The 22995-nt window shown below is 39.4% G+C and overlaps 1 protein-coding gene across 1 annotated transcript; it reads right to left on the bottom strand.

The window, feature by feature from the left end:
- Nucleotides 1–7024: 7024 nt before the first annotated feature.
- Nucleotides 7025–12709, bottom strand: LOC114288945 (glutamate receptor 2.7). The gene is made up of 5 exons (XM_028232572.2): nt 12385–12709; nt 9362–10686; nt 8933–9245; nt 8446–8852; nt 7025–7940 (listed from the first exon to the last, which is right to left on the bottom strand). Exons 1-5 carry the CDS (start codon nt 12668–12670, stop codon nt 7404–7406), a joined length of 2868 nt encoding a protein of 955 aa, XP_028088373.2. The 5' UTR covers nt 12671–12709; the 3' UTR covers nt 7025–7403.
- Between the last annotated feature and the right edge of the window lie 10286 nt (nt 12710–22995).

Raw genomic sequence — 22995 nt, 5'->3', positions numbered from 1 at the left:
GCATCATAGCCGTCGACAATAGTCATTAGCAATGGCTTAGGTTGCTGTTTCAAATACACTTTTAGCGACGGTATTTTTTCCGTCGCAAAAAACCCTTTTAGCGACGGCAATTCGGTGCCGTCGCAAAAAAATTCAGATTTTCATCTATTATTGGCGACAGAAATTTGCCGTCGCAAAAAAAGAATTTTCCCGTCGCAAAAGCAAAGGCGACGGCACTTGCCGTCGCTAAAACCCTTTTGCAACCCCTTTTGTTGCGACCCCCACTTGCCGTCGCAAAAAGTCATTTTACCGTCGCAAAAACCTTTTGAGACGGCAATTGGGGTATTTGCGACGGCGTTTTACCGTCGCAAAAAACAATTTTTTTTGTAGTGTATATAATCAATTAGACCATGCTTTTAAGTTATTTTGTTGATTGACATAATCTAGCAAATAAAAAGTATATATACCTCTTTAATTTTTTAAATTAAAACAAAATAAAAAATAATAATAATATGTAATGCACCTCTTGTATAAATAAAATCAACTCGTTGAAATTGATGTTATTAAAGGACATGTGAAAAAATTGGAGATCATTTCACTGGGGCTATTTGGTACAACTTTTAGAAGGTGATTGTAGCTTATTTTAGTTTGAGAGTCTGTGTCAGATTATTTGGTGCAGTTTCTGCTTATAACTTATTAGACAGAAATAGCTTAAATAAGTTGAAAAAAATTATTGATAAATCCCATTTAGAAGTGTTTTAACCTAAGAAGTTCATGAAAGAATTTTTTAACCCATTTAGTCTCATGTATGTATAGTTTTATTCCATAAAGTCATTTTTCTTGATTTACACTATTTTCTTAGACACTTATGCCCTTATATTTAATTTTGATACCATTATAAATATTTTTTGAACGGTTAGGTGTCGTTTGGTAAACTGTTTTCTGTTTATATTTACAAAAATTTTAAAAACTCAAATAAAAACTTGTTTGGTAAAATTTTTAATTTATAAATCAGTGGTCTCAGTTTATAAATTTGGCCAAAAAATGAAAACACAAAAAATGTGTTTCCATTTTGAGTTTTCAAATTTTTTTTTTTTTTACTATCCAACACTAGCCACCACCCGTCACAATTTTCCACCACCGTCTTCCGCCACCACCACCCACCACCCACCCCCCACCACCACCTTCCACCACCACCCACCATCCACCTGCCACCCACTCGCAACCACCATCCACCCCTCGCCACCACCACCACTCACCAGCCACCTGCCACCACTACCCACCACCCGCCACCAGCCACCCACCACCACCCACCAGCCACCCACTCGCCACCACCATCCACCCCTTGCCACCACCACCACCACCACCACCCACCACCCACCTGCCATCCACCCGCCACCCGCCACTACCATTCACCGCCCGCCACCTACTTGCCACTACCACTCACCAGCCACCTGGCACCCACTCGCTACCACCTACCACCCGCCACCGTCACCCATCCACCACCACCACCACCATCACCACCCGTCACCACCACCACCACCACCACCACCACCACTCGCCACCTGCCACCACCACCCGCAGCCACAAACCACCACCACCCCCCACTCGCCACCACTCATCACTCGCCACCGTCACCCACCATCACCACCCACCACTCATCTGCCACCCACCTGCCACCGCCACCACCACCCACCACCCGCTACCACCACCGACTCGCTACCACCCGCCACCGTCACCCACTCACCCACCACCACCACCCGCTACTTACCAGCCACTACCATTCGCCATCCGCCACCCACCTGCCACCACCACCCGCCACCCGCCACCACCACCACCACCCACTTGCTACCACCCACCACCCGCCACCGACACCCACCCACCCACCACCACCACCTCCCGCTACCTACCCGCCACCACCACCCACCATCCGCCACCCACCTACCACCATCACCCACCACCCGCCACCGCCACCCACTCGCTACCACCCACCACCCGCTACCGTCACTCACCCACCCACCCACCCACCCACCACCACCCACCATCATCACTTTCCACCACTGTCTTCTGCCGCCACTTGCCACCACTTGCTATTTCTCACTCTTTTTTATATTTTTAAATTTTTTAAACATTTTGTCAATTACCAAACGCGTTTGTAGTTTATGTTTTTCTAAAAATAAACAAAAAATAAACAAAAACCAGTTTATAAAATTTTTGTAAATATAAACTGAAAACGTAAACGTTACCAAACACACCCTTAGCAATTTTATGATGTGAACATTCATATTTTTAAATTCACATTGGTAGGAATGTAAAATTGGCCCGTGGGCGGCCCGAAACCAGCCCGCGAGCCGAGGCGGTCCCGGCTCGTTGACAATGTATTCACATTGACATGTTAACCTTCACATTAAGAGGAGTGTAAAATTGGCCCGCGTCCCGTGGCGGCGCGAAACCCACCCGCAGCCCATGGGCGGCCCGGCCCGACCCGTTGACAATGTGAGTATTCACATTGATATGTTAACATTCACATTGATAAGAGTATAAAATTGACCCGCGGCCCATGGGTGGCCAAAAACTCTCCCGCAGCCCGGAGCCGGCCCGGCCCGTTAACAATGTGAATATTCACATTGACATATTAACATTCACATTGATAGGAGTATAGAATTAACCCGTGCCCCGTGGCTGCCCGAAACCCGCCCACGGCCCGGGACGGGCCCGGCCTGGCCTGTTAACAATGTGAATATTCACATTGACATATTAACATTCACATTGATAAGAGTATAAAATTGGCCAGCGTGACATATTAACATTCACATTGATAAGAGTATAAAATTGGCCAGCGGCCTAGGGCGGGCCTGACCTGGCCCGTTGACAATGTGAATGGGCCTGACCTGGCCCGTTGACAATGTGAATATTCATATTGTCATGTTAACATTCACATTGATAAGAGTGTAAAATTGGCCCGCAGTCCGTAGGCGGCCCGAAGCCCGACCGTAGCCCGAGGTGGGCTTGGCCCGACTCGTGACATTGTGAATATTCACATTGACATGTAAACATTAACATTGATAGGAGTGTAAAATTTGTCCGCTGCCCGAGGTAGGCCCGGTCCGGCCCGTTGACAATGTGAATATTCACATTGACATTTTAACATGCACATTGATAGGAATGTAGAATTGGCCCGCGGCCTGTGGGCTGCCCGAAGCCTGCCCGTGGCCCAGGGCAGGCTCGTTTGGGTCCGGGCTCGAGTCGGTGGGTCAAGCCTCGGGTCGGGCCGATGGGTCTGGGCCTAGCCTCAGGCTTGGGTCGGGCTTGGGCGAGCCTGGCCATTTTTTTTAATTCTTTTTAATTTTTTCTACCAAAATTTTATTATTTTCCACAAAAAAAGACACTAGGCCTCGCGCGCGGGCCGGGCCTCGAACCAAGCCTTGAATAGGCCTTAACGGGGCTTCAAAGTGATGGCCCAAGCCCTAGCCTAGGGTCTCGAACTAGGCTCGAGCCCGGGCCCAAACGAGTCTTTCCCGGGCCGCGGGCGGGCTTCGGGCAGCCTACGTTCTTTTTGACTATTCCATTAAGTCCTATTTGAGGTAAGAAGACCAAAATACCATTTTCATCTACTTATATTCTATTTAGTCCACATTATTTTCTAATGTTTCAATAAGTCCTATGGGAGACATAATTACCAAAATACCCATAATGTGAATGTTCACATCGTCAATGTGAATGTTCATATCATCAATGCGTAGAGGCCCGGGCCGACCCATATCGAGCCTCGTGGGTGTCTGAAAAAATATGTGTCGGCCCAGCCCACGGGCCAAAAAATTAGGCCCAGGCCCTAGCCCTAGCCCTGGCACAAGGGTATTCGGGCTTTGGACGGGCCGATGGATCGAGCCTCAGGTCTGGTCGGTGGGCCTGGGCCTAGCCTTGAGCTTAGATCGGGCTTGGGCGAGCCTAACCATTTTTTTTTAATTCTTTTTAATTTTTTCTACCAAAATTTGATTATTTTCCACAAAAAAAGACATTGCGCCTCGGGCGGGCTGGGCCTCGGACCGAGCCTTGAATGGGCCTTAAGCGGGCTGATGGGCGGGGCCGGGCTTCAAAGTGATGGCCTAGGCCCTAACTTAGGGTCTCGGACATGCTCGGGCCTAGACCTAAACGAGCCTGCCCCGGGCCGTGGGCGGGCTTCGGGCAGCCCACGGGCCGCGGGCCAATTCTATATTCCTATCAATATGAATATTCACATTGTCAACGGGCCGGGTCGGGCCTGCCGTGGGCAAGCTTCGGGCAGCGGGCAAATTTTACACTCCTATCAATGTTAATGTTAACATGTCAATGTGAATATTCACATTGTCACGGGTCGGGCCAAGCCCGCCTCGGGCTACGATCGGGCTTCGGGCCGCCCACGGGGTGCGGGCCAATTTTACACTTTTATCAATGTGAATATTCATATTGTCAACAGGCCGGGCCGGGCCCGCCCCGGGCCGTCCACGGGCCGTGGGCAGGTTTCGGGCAGCCACAAGGCGTGGGCTAATTTTAAACTCCTATCAATGTGAATGTTAACATGTCAATGTGAATATTCACATTGTCAACGAGCCGGGCCGGGCCGAGCCCACCCCGGGCTGCGCGCGAGCTTTTGGCTGCCTATGGGCCGTGAGCCAATTTTATACTCTTATCAATGTGAATGCTAACATGTCAATGTAAATATTCACATTGTCAACGGGCAGCCCCAGGCCCGCCCCGGGCCGCCCATGGGCCGTGGGCGGGTTTCGCTCCGCCATGGGACGCGGGTCAATTTTACACTCCTATTAATGTGAATGTTAATATGTCAATGTCAATGTCAATATTCACATTGTTAAATGTCAATATTCACATTGTTAATGGGCCGGGCGGGCCCGGCCCGACTCAAACTTTTCCAGGCACCCACGAGGATCGACATGGGTCTGGCCCCTACACATTGACGATATAAACATTCATATTGACGGTGTGAACATTCACATTAGGAGTATTTTGGTAATTATATCACCCATAGGACTTATTGAAATATAAGAAAATAATGTGAACTAAATGGAAAATAAGTAGATGAAAAGAGTATTTTGGTCTTCTTATCTCAAATAGAACCTAATGGAATAGTCAAAAAGAATATGGTTGGATGGAATAAAGATCTTAGAAAGTGAATTTATCAAAAAAAGCTCCCAAAAATTAATTATTTGAAAGGTAGAGAAGGATTGCTTTTAACTTCTGCTTTCTTATTATCAACTTTTAACTTAAGAAAAGTTCCACCAAATAGAACCATTATATATTATGAAATACTGATAAAATAAATAGCTAGTAAAGTAATTTTTATAAACTTAGAAACTACCCATTATACATTCTAAGAATATTCTTAAAATGTAGAGTTGATATTGTAGTTTTGCAAAACTTGAAAGGGGCCATGACCACCTCTCATTCCTAGTAGGGCTGCAAATGAATAAAACTGTACGTGAATAAGTTTAAGTTCGACTCGGTAAGAGCTCATTCGAATTCGGTTTTTTAATTATTTTTATTTTTATTTTTTTGCGTTCGAGTTTGAGCTCGAGTTCATTAAAATTTTAATAAACAAACCTAAAGATACTAAAGTTCGGCTCGTAAGCTTAACTTGTTGCCTGGCTTGTTTAACATTTATTATTTATATATTAAATAATATAAAAATATGTATAAAAAATAAGATAATTATGCTACTTATATATTTAAAAAATATAAATGTAAATAATAGTTAACTATAGATAATATATTTATATAATAGTGGTGGTAAATATTATTATTTTGGTAAACTATTGACTTTTTTTTAGTAGATTTATATATAATTGTATAATCAAAATTTCAATTATAACTTTAGTCTCATACGCAAGTATAAATTTATAATTTTTTTGACTCATTAAAGATCGTGAACAGACTCGAGTTTAAGTCAAACCTAAACCAACTCGGCTCGAGCTCAATTCGTTAAATTGTTATTAAACTAAAGCTCGAATTCGAACTTAAACTCCAACTCGTTAAAATCTTAATAAGTAAGTCTAAAAATATTTAAGGATCGAGTCAGCTCGTTTGCATTCCTAATCTCTAAGTTGGTCCGCCACTGTTAACGAGGGATATTTTACGGATGAGAAAAGAATATACTTGTTTGTCGTTCCTCTGCAATTTTCCAGGTAATTAAAGATTAGATAAAAAAACACATAAGTGGTCTCTCTCAAAGTGTTATTTTAACACTTGTTTGCCTTTGCCTGATTGCTTCCAATCACCAACCTGGTGCTTAATAACAACGACAACTGCAAGAAAATAGAATGGATATGCCATGAACCAGAAATTTGCTTTCACACTAATGATATGTAAAAGTCAAATTAATGGACAAAATTGCCTTTAAAGTCACGCCACTAGAGTTTTCACATGTGCTTTTTCTCGGACAAAACCTCTTTTCTTAAATCTTTTATTTCTCTCTGTTCCAAAACATTATTAGCCGTTAGATTATGTTTTGAAATTCTGGTTCCTAGTTTAGATTGATTAGGTGTTTTTTGACGTCTTCAGGCAGCTATTTTGGAACAGGGGTTCAGTTTGGTGTTTGTTATTTTTGTTTTCCCCTGTTGCTTTTGTTGAAACCTTGCTTTGTTTGGGAGCCTTACATCCATTTTTTGTGTAAATCTAATTGGGATGAGTCAGAACTACTATGATGCATTTTTTCGCTCTTCCTTGTCATTTGTGATGTATTATTTTGTTCGTTAATAAAGGACTCCTTTTTGCTCATCAGGAAAAAAAAAAAAAAAAAAAAAGAATAGAGAAACATAAATTTGGACAAGTATCCACTTTTCTCTCTTCTTTCTCACAATATGTCAATTTCTTCCAACTTTTCGTTGCGTCAATTTCTTCCCAGAATCATTTTTTGTCCAAATTTTATAATGAAAACAAGGGTATTTTTTTTATCCAAAAAACGGTGTTGGGAGATCATTTAAACAATGTGGAGACCAATTTGACACAATTGAAATATCCGATACCAAAATAAGACAGACCTTGTAATTAGGGGACTAACGGTGTACTAACCTTAAAACAAACAAAAAATTTATAGCTATTAGTCTATATTTTTGCGACAGTCATTCCTATTCTAAAATGTTAAAGCAAAAAAGGAGGCCACAATAGAAGCAAATTACGACAATTGGGCATCCTGGAAAAAGAAATTGGAAGAGATAAATTCAAAGGAGATCAAGTGGTTCACAGTCCAGATTAACCGAAACCATTTGCAAAATATTGAAAGCAACTAGGTATGTAGCAGTCAAGAACTACACCAATGTCTACATGGAGCACAATTTTTTTTTTCTTTTTCTTGCCTTGAGAGTTGTCACACTGCTTTCTTTCCTTTTCGCCTTTTGTTAAATCTAAGCATTAAAAGATGCCAGTTGATGTCAAATATGCACTACAGCCATATCTTCTGAGTTTGGATTGACACCCTCAATTGCATCATCTACTTCTTCTACTGGCGAAACCATTTCATTGGAGTTAGAATTTCTTGAAAAGCTTGGAGCGTCACTAAAATGAAACGATCCACCAATGTCATTAAGTTCCAAATCTTGATCTATCCTGTCTCTCTTCTTGCTAAAAGGATAGGATGAGAGGTCTCTTTGGTCAAAATGCCTGCATAGTGCACAAAATCTAGACCAAGTTGTGGTGCTAGAGTTCCATATTCTTTTAAGAAGATCTATGTTTCCATATATGTACTTGACTATGTATACAATAAGGCACAGAACTGTGACACATCCAGTAATAATGAAAAGGCCTATGAAACTTTGGAGAGTTAAGCTATATGAGGTGAAAGAATTGTGCTCTGGACATGTGGTATTTCCTAACCAATGTTGCTCAGTGTCCAAAATCTTACGACCTTCTGTTATGGCAATTACTGCACGAGATATATCAGCAACTAAAGGAGACCCTTTAGGAAAAACCTGAAAATATAAATGCAAAGAAGGTGATTTATATCATGAATGAGCAATATTACTACGCGTGATATGCTATACGAACAAAAAAAATACATTTTTTTGGGTACAATATGACATGTTTGAACTAAGCAATTCATTTTAAAATAAAACATCCATAAGAAGGAACTTAATTTCAAAAATTTCATCATCATATCATTCTGAATACACTTTTTGCATAAATTTTATGTAAGAATAGGCTTTCCCTATTACTGCTATCTTTTGAATAATTAGAATGTGTCAACAATAGTATGTTTCACTTAAACAGTTCCAAACATAATTACAGGATCACAATGCCTACTTTGATACCAAACATATCTCTGTGTACAGAGTGATGAAATCCTCAAATACCAAAAATTTACTAAATTCAAGATGGGATTGAAGAAACTACTTCTAATTTGGATGCTCTAACCAAGTACACATGCACCTTTAGTAGGGAATCAGTAGCATAGCCTAAGAGAAGAGAAATACTTACAAATGCAAATCCTTCTGTTCGATAGAGGGGCCCTATTGCCATGTATTTGTCACAATATTTGGAAAGAAAAATCGTATTGTGAGGCACCACATCAAAAAAAGCTGATATGCCGTTATTTTTACTTCCTTTTAATAAAGCTTCATGACAATCTTCACGAGATTTGTACGACTTGAGTTTGGATTCATTAAACTTCATTCCCTTCAAGATATCACCAACGACAGAGCCATATTGGTACCCAACATAGTCCCCATTTTTTATGAGTGAGTTCACATCGGTCACAATTGGTTGAAGGCTTTGCAATGTTAATCTCGATGACAAGCTTGCAGTGTAGCTTGAGCTCAATATAAGCACCACAAACAACCATATCACCATAGCAAACTTAGCCAAGTTGCTTACTATTTTTTCTCCTACAAGAAAGCACGTGGTCTGTGAGAAGGAAGTTGGACATTGATTAAACAAAATGCGTACAAATAAGACATTACTCAACTGTGTGCATTTACTAGTGATGAAAAGGGGAACCAAAGGATCATGCCAACATGCTGGGAAGGTGGACCTCTAAATGCAATATTTATTCGATGTTCGAGAACCCAAACAGTAAATCCAGTAAAGATGAAGAAAGCTATGCTTGTTAGCCACAGGTCCATATTGAACGGTTTCAAGAAGATCCATTTACTGTTATTGTCCTCATATGTAATTGGTACTATCATGGAAACCCCTCCATCTGCAAACGGCAATGTGAAATCCACATAGAACGACCGATTTGTTGTGATTGTAATGTCCCCTACTGCAGCATCATAATTCTAATTCGACCAGCAAAAAAAACCTCACATTTTTAGTGTTAGTTCCATAAGAATAAACTGATAATTTCAAAGGCAAATAAGCCATTAAAAATCTTATCTGTAAGTATATAACTGACCTGCTGAAGATTAACTTGGTATACCAGATCATTATAATAATTCTCATCATCAACTTTCTTGAAGGGAACGTACTCATGTGGCACATCGTATGATAATGCTTTTATTACAGAATCAAATATTTCTATACAATATCCACTGAATGTTGTGGAGTTGGATTGAGAGTCTATTTCCACCTTTACAAATTCAGTAAAACCATCTTTTACTGGGACTCCAATTCTTAGCTTCTTACCATTTACTGGAATTTCCCAACCTTTCGGTACATGTGTTGATTCTCCAGGCCATATAATTGCTCGAAAGTTTTCCTTCAAAGTTGATGAAGAATTTGCCGCATTCATGTTGAATTCCCTTGAAATTCCATGAGATTGTGTCCAGATTCCGACCTCTCTCTCCCCCTTTCCAACTACATTTAATATTTGGAATGGCGAAGGTTGTAATCGTCCATTAACAAGATAGAACTCACCACTCAACCCTTCAAATCTTGTCTCCAACATTGCTTTGTGAAGTTTAGGACCTGTTTGAGAGATTCCAAAACTAAATAGGTTTGTCAAATTCATTGCATTTTTCTCTAAAGTGATTGGCTCCCTAAATCCAATTTTCTCTGCTGCCATAGCCAGTGCCCACATAGTGTCATATGCCCATAGCCCAAAAATGCTTATCTCAGCCTGTTTGATAGTAGGATTATCCTGAAGAAACTTCCTCTTCCACCTAAATGTGAAAGAGTTGAGTTCTTCTGATTTGGGAATGCGAGGCTTTACCCCCAAGACACCTTGCATTGCTTCTATGACACGAGAATCCATTGAGTAGAGTAGGTCCATTAGCCCATCAGTGATGATCCATGCGTAGCCCTCAGACAGCATTCCTATTTCCTTAGCTGTAAGAAATAAGCGTGTGCCAAGAGAGTGCGTCATGTGCACCACGAATACCCTTGTTTCCATTCTCATCATCTTGGATAACTCACTGAGTATAAAATCATCACTAGCTGAAAGAGGAATGATGCTTGTGTAGGAAATTCGGGCGATATCTTGTAATGCATTTGACAAATATGGAACTACTCCATTCCCATAGTCTGTGTCTTCATAAATAATGACAACTTCTTTCCATTGGAAGGCTTCAATAATGGCAGCAATGGCCCCAACTTGAGTGTCATCTCTAAGAGCTGTTTGAACAAAGTATGGAGTTGGGAAAAGCACAGAAGGAATTGTTGCAGAGAAAGAAATGATAGGCACATGAGCTCTGTCTCCAAGTTCCATCACAAAATTGGCTTGCGAAGATTTTTGGGGACCAACTATTGCATCCACCTCTATATCTTTCAACAAATCAAGAGCTGTATTTACATAACGGAGAAGATTTCAAGATAGAAAGTAATGATTAAGTACTTCTGTGTGCATAAGTACCAAGAAGATTAATGCAGATGTATAAATATTCAGTATAATATTTCCCTACAAGATTTAATTCACCCGAAATTCTCTACTAATTATATACAAAGTAAAGCTATAGCGTATCTGAAACAACCAATGATCCTCTATTCTTAAATCTTACTGTCCTCCTGTCCAAAACACTACAACCATTAGGCATAATAGGCTAAATCTAACCTGGACCTAGCTCATGCCAAGGTGGACCGCGCAGGACACGTGGCTTAATAGGATGGGTTTGCGTATGAGGTGGCGTGGTGGGAAAAATATGGGTTCAAGGCCCAGCCCAAAATAGGAAAAGCCCAAAAGAGTTGAAATAGGCCCCAAAAACGGAAATCAATTCAAGAGGAGTCCAAACTTGGATGCGTGAATGAAAATATATTCTTCTAGAAGGGAAATCACAGGGGATAACAGAATCATCAGATCAAATACTAGTCCAACAGATTAGAGTCGATGTCAGAAGTATGACAACATAGACTAGGGCTAGCAGAAGGAAGAGTCGTCCGATCACTCTCATCAAACGATCATGATGCAAAACAAGTTGGCCACTACTACTTGACACCATCTTCACTGTCCAATGAGCTCACACCCGACAATCAATAACGAAAACAAGTTGGCAACTAACCCAAGTGACCACTAGCAAGGGCAGAACCCTCCAATCAAAGGATAAATAGACGATCACGATGAAAACTAAAAAGCTATAAATAGGGAAGTAGGTAAAGCACAAAGGACAGACCAAGGTAATTCAAAAAACCCATTCCATACAGTTATTCCACATCTAATTTCCATGGCCAATCAGCATATGACTTGATCGTTGAAGGGTCCTCCTGACCTCACCAGGTTGGGGTGATCAATGACTTTGGTTTCTCTTACAGAAGTCAAGGAGAGGACACATCATCTTGCTTTTCCCCGTGGAGTTAATTTCACATTCCACGGGTGATGATCAAAGCCTTAGACAAAAGGTTGATGACGTTGGAAGTTAATTTAAAATTTATTTATTAGACACATTGAAGAGTCTAGCTTGGGAATTAAAATGTTAGGGTTTGAAGGGGGGTTTTGGATGTGTGAATATACATAAATGTATGGGAATGGTTAATGTACTAAATTCTCTATATAAAGAAGCAAATGACTTTTGTTGTAATACTAAAGATAGAACAAGATCGAAGATAAGAATTCAAAGTTTTTCATATATTTATTTTTTTAGATACCTAGCATTATTGTAAGAAAAGACTAGCAAGGCAACACAAACCTTTGTTATGACATAATCTAAGGAAAATTACAAATCAGTATACAAGATCAAAAATAATTACAAGAAGATGGGCGGATGCAACTTTTTCTATGCAATAAAATCATAACAAAAGTTGCATCCTCAGCTTTTGATAAATAAATTCTCATTGTTCCAGTCTTGTAATTTCCCTATAATCTATAAGCGCAAGTTATGTATAACAACAAAAATTATTTGGTGCCACTTGTGACAATGCCACAAACACATTCTAGTCATTGATATGTGTGACCTACATAGGAACGATGTGGATTCCACAAAAATCTAAGGCCAAAATGTGTTTGTGCCACATCAGTGCCACGAATCGTACTGATAACAGAGAGCATACCAGCGGAAGCAGCATCAATGACTTGGCCTTTAGAGTCCCTAACATGAAGAACCATCCTGGTTTTGTAATTACTGTGAACCAAATAGAAGTCTGAGAGAGCCATTTCCAAACAGCTCAGTCCCATGCGACCTACTACCGAGTCCAAATCAAGAACCACACCAACTTGAAAGACAACTGTACCATTATTGCTAGAAGAAGAAGAACTAGTAGTTTGTAATGTGCCCAAAAAGGCATGAAAACTAAGGAAAACAAGGAAGAGATTCATGAGGTTATAATAGCAACTCATATTTTGTTCATCAACTTGATGATTAAAGTTTGATTTATAAGAGGGATTAAACAATAATTTATGAGACTGCGGGTCAAGCTGATTTTGTCCTAATTTATTCAAGTAAATATTTCTTTTATTTTTTGTAAATAAAATAAATTATCATGCTTTGAGCCAAATCACTTGCCATTTCGATCAGTCAAATCTCTCTCGTCATTACTTGCATTTCATTTGTTTCCACAGATAATATTTTTTTAAAATAAATTAGAGAGCATATACATAAAATTCTTAGGTTAAAAAGTAATTTTAAAAAAATTGAGGAGAGGAGTGTCAGACTCCTGATATGATGGGATAGTTTTTTTATTTTTTATTTCTTCTTTCAAATGAAATATCGGGTTGATTTAAATGAAATCAAACACAATATTAATATATAGTCGGTCATACAACTACTACCATAGTTAGTTGGAAGGTTCCTCAGTAGCTGATTTCCTTATTTTAGTCACTACGATTTTGGAAAGATGGAAATAATTTTTGGCTTAGACCAAAACTATTTGGGAAGATGAAAAAAATTATTTTTTTGTTTTTTTTTAAAATTATTTTTATATGTTGTCACATCAACAGAAAAAAAAAGATAAATTGACCATATTATCCTCATGAAATTATGTAAAATTACAACTTTATCCTAATAGTCAGAAGAGTATTTTCATAATTTCGGAAATTGATTTATTTCTAATTTGTCAAATAATTTTTTGCTCAAATAAGCTAACTTTTGACTTTTTAAAAATAAGCCAAAAGCCAACTTTTTTTTGTCTTCCCAAAATAACTATATATAAGAAGTAAAGTCTCCAATTTCACCTGCCTAATCTTGAATGTTAAACCCTGTTTTTGGTGAGATTCCCTTCCCTCTATTTCAATTCTCTGGTGATTACTGCAGCTTTTTACTTCCATTTATTCAGAGTAAACTACAATTGCATTCACCTAGCAATTTCTCTTTACTTACCCAAACAAATCTAATTTCGTTTGACATAAGCTAAAATAGGATTTTTTGATTAAAATAGTTACAAAAAAATAAAATAAACTTTTTAATTCAATAAGATAAAATGTTCTAACCACCAATAATCATTTTATTTCTTCTCTCACAAAAGTCAAAAAAACTAAAATTCTATTCCAAATGAGATTTTTTGACCCCAAACGAAAAATAATCAAAAAACCAATTCACATCCTAAACCAACCAATAGACATCACATATCAAGCTGGTCTTCTGGCTAAAAAAATAAAAATAAAAGAAAATAAATAATTAAGTGGGGAGCAATTTTATGTTCTTGTCACAAGGAGAAGTCTCTCTCACATGTGATTTTGGTACTACTGCAACTCGGGAGATTGTGTCTGTCCAGGCTCAACTTGAAGTATAGCTGATTTCTTCTCCCCCCCACCCCCCCGGTAGATGCCCAACTTTTTACCCAAGCTTCAGCTCAAGTTTTAACTCAAAGAATTTGGCAGTTGACTCTAGTTGTCCAAACTCACACACACACACACACACACACACACACACACACACAAATCATCTTTGTTTGTCATAAACTAATGCATTGCACTTTTTGAAAATAAAAAGAAAAAGTTTCTCAAAAAATACAATCACAAACTTGTTGGAACAATCTTCTGTGTACAATAAATAATTGAAACTAAATCAAATAAATAAAATAAATAACTTACAAAATTTATTTTACCGAACCAAATGAAAAATTAAAAGATCAAGTCGAGTGTGAGACACTCTGTCTTTAAGACAGATTCGGTGCTTACGAACAAATGGTGTCTATCTCCCAGGATATAATGATCTTCACAAATTGTAGTAACACTCCAAACAATTTGTACGGCGAACAAAAACCTTATATTCTATACTCTCTTTATTTTATTCTAAAACTAGTATGAAGAATAATGATACAATAAAGCAAAATGAAGGCAAGAAAAATGAATTTTCGGAACCGAAAAATGAATTTTCGGAACCAAAAAATTGCTGGAAAATGACTGGTATATATAGGCAAAAAACAGACCCAAAAAGGTATGAATTTGAACTTGAGCAGGTGCAAAACTCTTGAACAGATTCAGATTTGAAAACTGGATAGATTGGCTAACTGCTGCAGTTATACAACTGTTTTGAATCTGTCCGGCAGTTTCTATAATAAAACTGTTCGAATCTATCCGGCAGTTTCTGTTAGGAATTTGAACTGAAGGAGGTAAAAATTTTGGACAAAATTTTGAATTCAAATTCAAAATTACATTGGCACAAAATTTAAATTAATTTTTCCCGCAAGAATATAGGAAAAAATTCAAATAAATTTTGTCCAAAAAAATTAATATTAGAACCAACCCAACCCACACCTGCGCCCGGCACGGCTCAACCAGACGATGGCAGCGGCGCGCGCGTGGTGGTTTGGGCTAAGGTTCATTTTGTCCATAACTTCTCCCTTCTACAAACTTAGGGTGCCCCTTGGGGCCCAACCTAAGCGTTGCCACCTAGAACTTATATACACACATAAGTTCTCTTAAGTTTCCAATATGGGATAACCATTTCAAGGAAACCCATATTTTACTTCTTTAAATTGTCCATTCTACGAACCCGAAAACGACGTCAACTTCCCATTCACTCATAAATGGTTTTGACAAACCGTTTCACCATGTGACTTGCCATGCGACAATGAACACGTCACCTCTTTGGACCCATCTCAAAAGACGTTTGGGGCCCACTCAATTTTGAGCTCAAAGTTTGCCCACAATAAGTCTTATAAAACCAAATTTTCCAATAATCCCCCACATGAATGGAATTTGATGAAGAGAAAATGCAACATGATCTAATTACAAAGAGAACAGAAATTGAAAATATTCTGAAAAGGATAGGTAGCTTTTGGCTTTGAACCTTCCCTTGTGAGATACTATCAGATTTACTAGCTAACTAGTGAACATGATGTTTTGAACTATTCAGCTGTTTGTATAAACCAAGACAATAGAACTCATACAGTATATTACCAGACACAGTTTAGTTCTCACTATTGTGTTCATTTTGGCCCTGAACAACCTGGTCTTTCATGAGTGCTTTAGAGAATTGTAGTCCTTCACAAATCTCATAGAACCGGCCCAGTTCACACTCATATAGGTGATTCTTATGAAGAGTATCCTGCCATACTCCACTAGGTTTACCTAGATATAAGAATCATCAAAAGTATTACTTAACCTAAAAACGCTACAAACATCACTATTTCATCATAGAAATGGATAAGAGTTGGACTTTCTAGTGATCCTTCTGAGTCATACACAACTCGGTTGTCCCTTTGAACCTAGATCTTGGGATCTCCAGTCAACTAGGTTGGGTTGCTGTTGTGGTAACTCTTATTTAATAGGCTTAAGTCTCATCCCTTCGATGAATTTTCAACTAGCTCTCTTGCTAACCCTTTGGTTAGTAGATCCCCTATGTTGTATTTAGATTTCACATATTCAATGGAAATAATTCCATTAGAGAGTAATTGTCTCAAAGTGTTATGTCGACGACGAATGTGTCGTGACTTACCGTTATACATATGACTCTGTGCTCTACTTATTGCTGATTGACTTCACAATGTATGCATATTGCAGGCACCGGTTTTGGTCACATTGGAATATCTTCAAGGAAGTGGCGAAGCCATTCTGCTTCTTCTCCAACTTTATCTAAAGCTATGAATTTTGATTCCATATTAGACCTAGCAATGCAAGTCTGTTTGGAAGATTTCCAAGATACAACCACACCACCAAGAGTAAAGACATATCCACTAGTGGACTTTGAGTCTCTAGTATCCGATACCCAGTTTGCATCACAGTATCCTTCAAGTACTGCTAGATATCTAGTATAATTAAGCCCAATGTTACAAGTAAATCTGAGACATCTTAAAACCCTTATAATTGCTTTCCAGTGTTCCGCTCCTAAATTACTCGTATATCTACTTAATTTACTTACTGCATAAGCTATATCTAAGCGAGTGCAGTTCATCAATGTCACGACCCAAACCCGTCTCTATGGGTTTAGCATCGCAACCGACCAGTAATCCGTGATTATCGAAGGCCTGCTTAATAGTAATGACAGAAATACAGAGTAAAGGGGCTGGCAGAAGCCAAAACAGTAAATAAAAGATGTCCATTGAGCTGTGACAGTCTAAATGCAAAAAGACTTTTTATAAACATGCCACATTGATAACCAAAACATATGTACATGCAACATACACACAAATATCCATGTCATGGACCAAATCCCTAACTATAACTGTACAGTCAAGTCTTATTCATCTATTACAAAACAAAAACAGAATGGTGAATCTGAACACCCCCAAACAGCCGTGGCTTGAACGGACTTGAAACCTCGAGGCGAGGCACAAAGGTTGGCTTAACAAAACAAGAGCTAACCCGACGCTCCTAGCTCCAGTCCGGTGCCTGGACACCTATATATATATATAAACAGTGAGCTAAAGCCCAGTGAATAACAAATGCGTAAAGAGGTTAAGAATGAATGTCATTTTAGTAATTAAAACAGTCAATTGCGTCAGTAAGTTAGTCATTTAGAACCATAGTAGTCATATGTGGTACATCCCATAGCAAAACAGTATAGTAGGTCTTAACAGACCGAACAATCAGTTGATGGCCATCATAACAGTAACAGTAATAGTTCCAAACATTGGAACCGATAGAGATCTCTATAATAGTAGTAGTAACAGTAACAGTAGGTTGCTATGGATGCCACAAGTACAGTTTACAAATGGGGCAAACATTCATTCATTAAACAATAACATTTCGGTAAGCAGTAAAGTTGATCATTTAGAAAATAATCATAATTGAACATATCTTTACAACAATGTTACTCACAGAGCACTGGGCTATATACAAGCTAACGAGCGTCCTCGGATGCCAACCCTACAGTTGCAGAACGAAAACACACTCGGGATTAATAACTTAGCCCCTAATTATACTTGGTGTGTGTAACAACCCACATTCATGTCCTAGTCATGTTTGCATGCATTTATATGTTTTGCCATGTTAAGTTGCTGTAACAACCCGTATTCATGTTTTAGTCATGTTCATGAGCATTTGTATGATTATGACTTGTTAAGCTTGCATTTGTATGTTTATGACTTGTTTTGCCTAAGTAAGGTCCATGCCTTGTTTTGTGTCTATGTGATTTGCCTAAGTGTTGTGTACATGCTTTGTTCTTTCCTTGGTGTCTCAAGCCTAAGTCATGTTAAGCGTAGATCATTCCAAACCGAGGTCATTTTCAGTCTAGAATTATTTTGGAACCACTTTGTTTGACCTCCGCCTTCGCGCTGACATATTGGTCGAGATGTCATTATCTAGGCCGAGGTGTTCATCACCAAGGCCGAGATATGTATTATCTAGGCCGAGATGTTACCTTTGCACCTAAGTGATCTTGTCCTGGAGTGGTATGACCTAGACCGAGGTGTGGCACATCGAGGCCAAGGTGTGGCACAGCTTAGTCAAGTGTTGTCCTTCCTAGCCGAGGTCATTGTCACCTTAGTTGCCGAAGCTTCGTCCTTAGCTGATGTCATCACTTGCCGGAGTGCCTTACCGGGTAGCTTGTTAGATACACTTTGTTTTACACATGTCATGTCAATCTATCACCTTCTTAGGGAGAGCCAACCAGCCGTTGCCACGTGTCCGAGCTGAGTGTTAAGTCAGCCGGCAGAAAGAGAAAACTATCATTTGCTATATCCTTGTTTTGGAAGAGGAGAGAGAAGCTCTAGGAGAGGAAGAAGAGTTCTTGAGGGAGAGTAGATTTTCAAACTTGATCCCTAGAGATTGAACCATTAGATCCGTGTTCTAAGGTTAGATTCTTGATCTGCTCATGTTGTTCTTTATGTTCATGATATTGCATTGCATGATTGAATATGATTTGTAAGCCATGCATTGCTTTGAAGTTCGGTTTTAGAAAGAGAAAATAGTATTCATGTATTCTTCAAGAAAAGTCATGTTTTGATCCGAAAGCTCATGCCAAGATCCATGTTTTTGTGTTTGTTTTCACATGATCTTCAAGGATGGGTACCCAGGTCCATGTTTTCGAACTCATAGCATGAAATCCCAAATTTTTGTAATAAAGAAGTTATGATTTTAGCATTCATATTCTTCATGTTCTTCATGTTCATGTTCTTCCTGTTCTTCACGGGTGGAAACCCAAATCTCCAGACCTCACTTCCCTAAGTGTAGTCGCCGAGATCACTCTTGCCCGGATCACACACCTAGGCCAAGCATCATATCTCACCTTGGCCTACCTTGCATGATCACTTACACCTTTAGGTTGTCTTGTGTGCACCTCGGCATGCAGCTGCACGCCGAAGCCTAGGTAGCCACACCTCGACCAAGAAGTGTGGGACCTCGGCAAAGACCTGGTTGGTACCCAGCATGTCTTCCTGACATGTAAAACAGTGTTTTGACTTCCAGCATGTTTTCCCGAGATCTCTTGCATGCATTGAAGACTTGTTTTGAGAAGTACGTTCAGTATGCTTTGCCATGTGTTTGTAGGACTTGGACCTTTGCCTTGATCCCGACGTCCCAGGAACTATGTGAGTGGTATTTCTAATAAAGTTATGTTATCACGTTTTAATAAAGCTTTGCCTTGTTTTGATAGGAGTATTTGCTAAGCATGAATGATATCCCTATTTTATGTATCAAGTATAGGCTTTGTTTTGGATGACATTCTTGGAACCGTCCTTTCGTGTTAGGGGACGTTAAGCCTAAGTAACGCCGTCCTTTCGTGTTAGGGGACGTTAAACCTAAGTAACGTCATCCTTTCATGTTAGGGGACGTTAAGCCTAGGTAACATAGTCCGTACGTGCCAGGGGACTTTAAGCATTTGTGGCACTAGTCCGTACGTGCCATGGGACTTTAAGCATTTGTGGCACAAGTCCTTCCGTGCTAGGGGACTTTAAGCCTATGTAGCATAGTCCTTCCGTGCTAGGGGACTTTAAGCCTAAGTAGCATAATCCTTCCGTGCTAGGGGGACTTTAAGCCTAGGTAGCACCGTCCTTTCGTGCTAGGGGACGTTAAGCCTAAGTAGCACCCTTGTTAAGATATTGGCCACCAACGGACTATGAACGAGTGTGCTCGATGCCGAGGTTATGCTTTTGTTTTTCCCGGAATGTCATCACCCCATGTTTTAAGTTAACGTATGTTAAGTAAGTAAGTTTTGAAAGACCAAGGTTTGATTGATGCTTTATTTCAAGTCAAGCTAAGCTATGTTATGTATGGTTTTGATAAAGATATACTATGTATTGTTTGAAAAGATCTCGGGTATCATTCATTTAACCCCTTTATTATTTATACCATTCACTGAGTATCCAAGTTCACCCTCCCTATGTATATATGTAGGTGACAAGTAAGAAGTCGGCTACGCTGAGATGTGTGTTTTGTATGTATGTTATGTCAGCAGTGAGGATGTCGGCAATCTGGAAGATTATGCTTCTTGGTTGCATTTCATGTATTTTGTGTATGTCGGCTTGAGAAGCCTTTTATCAAGATGTAACACGTACTTTATGTTATTTGTATTCAAGTTGTAAAGCTATGTAAAGATGTATGCCATTTCATTTGATCTACGCACTGCTCTTATGGACCACTTGTATTGTAAATTATTGCTTCCGCACTTGTTAGCCCCATATGTAGTACTCTGATTGTGTGTGAATTTTTTAAGGTTGGCCTTCGATAATCTCGGATTACTGGCCATCACAGCACCATTCTACTAGGGGCGGAATGGGGTCGTGACAGTGTGGTTCAATAACATTATCCTCATTAAGATGCCTTAAGCTTAACCTAGGAATGCCTAGGATGGAATGAGGATGCAAAAATACACTTTAAAACACTTTTTGAAATTTGCTAAAAATAGGGGTCTCGCTCGAGCGTGGTTTTCTTTGCTCGAGCAAGCTTGCCAAAACAGTGGGGTCGCTCGAGCATAAACTCCTTCGCTCGAACGGTCTGTAAAAATGCAAAAGTACTGGATGTTGAAATTCTCCACTCGATGCTCGCTCGAGCGTGAGACACAGCTCTTCGCTCGAGCGTGAGACACAGCTCTTCGCTCTAGCGTAGGCCTCGTCGCTCGAGCATGCATCTGCGTGCACCAAAAACCTGAGAGCTTACAATCTATGCTCGAGCCAGCCTTCCTTTGCTTGAGCGGAGCTCTGAACAAAAGATGGTCGCTTGAGCGTGGAATCCTTCGCTCGAGCGAGGAAGCCAAATTCTAGGTTTTCCAAATTTGCCTTCAAAGCTCAAACCAAGAATTCAACACATCAAAACTCAACCTTTTGGGCCAATTTTCTGGAAAACACTTGAAAACCAACAATATAGCATGTTTTGGAGATCAATTTGTAAAATCAAAGCCCAAAGGTAAGTCAATTGAACACAAATTTCAAAGAAGCTTTCATGAACTAAGCAAGAACATAACATGCAAGTGTTCTAATGAATTCCAATGCTCCAAAACAAGATCAAATACAAGATTAAGCACAAAATCAAAGTGAATTCATGGGCTACAACCAAAATGTGAACTTGAATGTAACAGTTTTCATGAAAGCAACCTCAAAATGCAAGAATATGTACATGCATGCATGAATTAGCTACTCAAATCAACTCTTTAAGTCAATTCTTGACTCTAATCACCAAATTTCCATAAACCATGCAAGAAACAACTTAAATTCACAATTAAGAGGTTGAATTTCCTACCTTAAGTCTTGAATTCTAGGTGTAGGAGACTAATGCACAATTTTCCTTTAATTCTCTTTCAAATTCTCCTAAGTTCCAAGCCAAACTTGTTAAACCAACTCTTTTCCTCCAACTCTCACTCTCTCTGTCTCTCTCTTGGTTTAATCTAGGAAAATGGCTGAAGAAATGTTATTAAATGCAACAATTAAGTCCAAACAAAGTTGTAGAAAATGGCCACTCAATGGCAATTTGGTAGTAAAGCCAAACTAATGTAATATAACATTATTTAATCTAATTTAATCATTCCAAATCAAATTTCAATTAAGTCTACCATAAAATCACATAAATTTTAATTAACATATAACACTAATCAATTTCTGATTCGGCCGCCAATTAGACCTTCAATTTGCAGTTCGAAATAAACACACGAACAGATCGTTAAATGACAAACAGATAGAAACACAATTAAAGCAACATACTATGCATTCAGTTCAGAATTTCAGCTTAATCAATTTCTTATTATGCTTAATCACAGTTTAGCATCAATCAGAGGTGAGGGTTGTCATAGTCTTCCCTCCTTAAAAGAGTTTGGTCCTCCAAACTCAAATTACCTTCATTTTTGAAGAACACTAGATTCAGAGGGAACAGTTCAGGGTATCTTTTCATCATATCGTCTTCCCTTTCCCAAAGTGGCATAAATGCCACCATGGTTTTGCCAGTCCACTTTCACTAACGGAATTTCTTTATTCCTCAACTTCTTGATTCGTCGGTTCACAATCTGAATAGGCCGTTCTTCATAAGTGTAGTCATCACTTAGCACTACACGGGTAGGCTCAATAACATGGAAGGGATCCCGAAGATAATTCCTCAATATTGAAATATAGAAGACATTATGCATATGCTCCATTTCAGGAGGAAGCGCTACTTAATACGCCACCGGATTAATCTTTTCAATGATCTCATACGATTCGACATATCTCGGTGCTAGCTTACCCTTGACTCCAAAGCGAGTCTGCCCTTTCATTAGTGTCACTTTAACAAAAACATGATCACCCACTTCATATTCCCTGTCTCGCCTTCGGACATCTGCATAACTTTTATGTCGGTTTTGTGCGGTTTTCAATCTTTGTTGAATCAGTTTCACCTTTTCCGTAGTTTCATGTACAATCTCGGGCCCAAGCAAAGGTCCATCGCTAACTTCTGCCCAGCAAATAGGAGATCGACATTTTCTTACATATAAATCCTCGAAAGGCGCCATTCCAATGCTTGAGTGAAAACTGTTGTTGTAGGCAAATTCAGCCAAAGGTAAATGACTTTTCCAATTTCCTTGGAAATTAAGAACACACATACGCAGTAAATCTTCCTGAGTTTGGATTGTTCTCTCTGACTGGCCATCCGTTTGAGGATGGTATGCACTACTCAGTCTCAATTCAGTACCTAATGCAGTTTGCAAACTTTGCCAAAATCTCGATGTGAACTTCGAGTCCCTATCAGAGACAATGGACACAGGCACTCCATGCAATCTAACAATCTCATCAATATAAATTGTAGCCAATTTGTTCGCATTATAAATTGTTTTGACAGGTAAGAAGTGAGCAGATTTAGTCAATCTATCAACAATAACCCAA

The sequence above is a fragment of the Camellia sinensis genome, chromosome 15 (assembly GCF_055761805.1).
Source record: "Camellia sinensis isolate YWXY chromosome 15, ASM5576180v1, whole genome shotgun sequence".
Classification (NCBI taxonomy): domain Eukaryota; kingdom Viridiplantae; phylum Streptophyta; class Magnoliopsida; order Ericales; family Theaceae; genus Camellia; species Camellia sinensis.
This window is presented reverse-complemented; position numbering and strand designations above follow the sequence as displayed.

What these genes read in the sequence shown, in the direction of transcription:
- LOC114288945 (XM_028232572.2), bottom strand. Translation starts at nt 12,670, where the DNA reads ATGAGTTGCTATTATAACCTCATGAATCTCTTCCTTGTTTTCCTTAGT. An exon ending in ATCACTAGTAAATGCACACA is followed by an intron (nt 8,853 to 8,932) that starts GTTGAGTAATGT and finishes GCTTTCTTGTAG; the next exon opens with GAGAAAAAATAGTAAGCAAC. An exon ending in GAACAGAAGGATTTGCATTT is followed by an intron (nt 7,941 to 8,445) that starts GTAAGTATTTCT and finishes TTATATTTTCAG; the next exon opens with GTTTTTCCTAAAGGGTCTCC.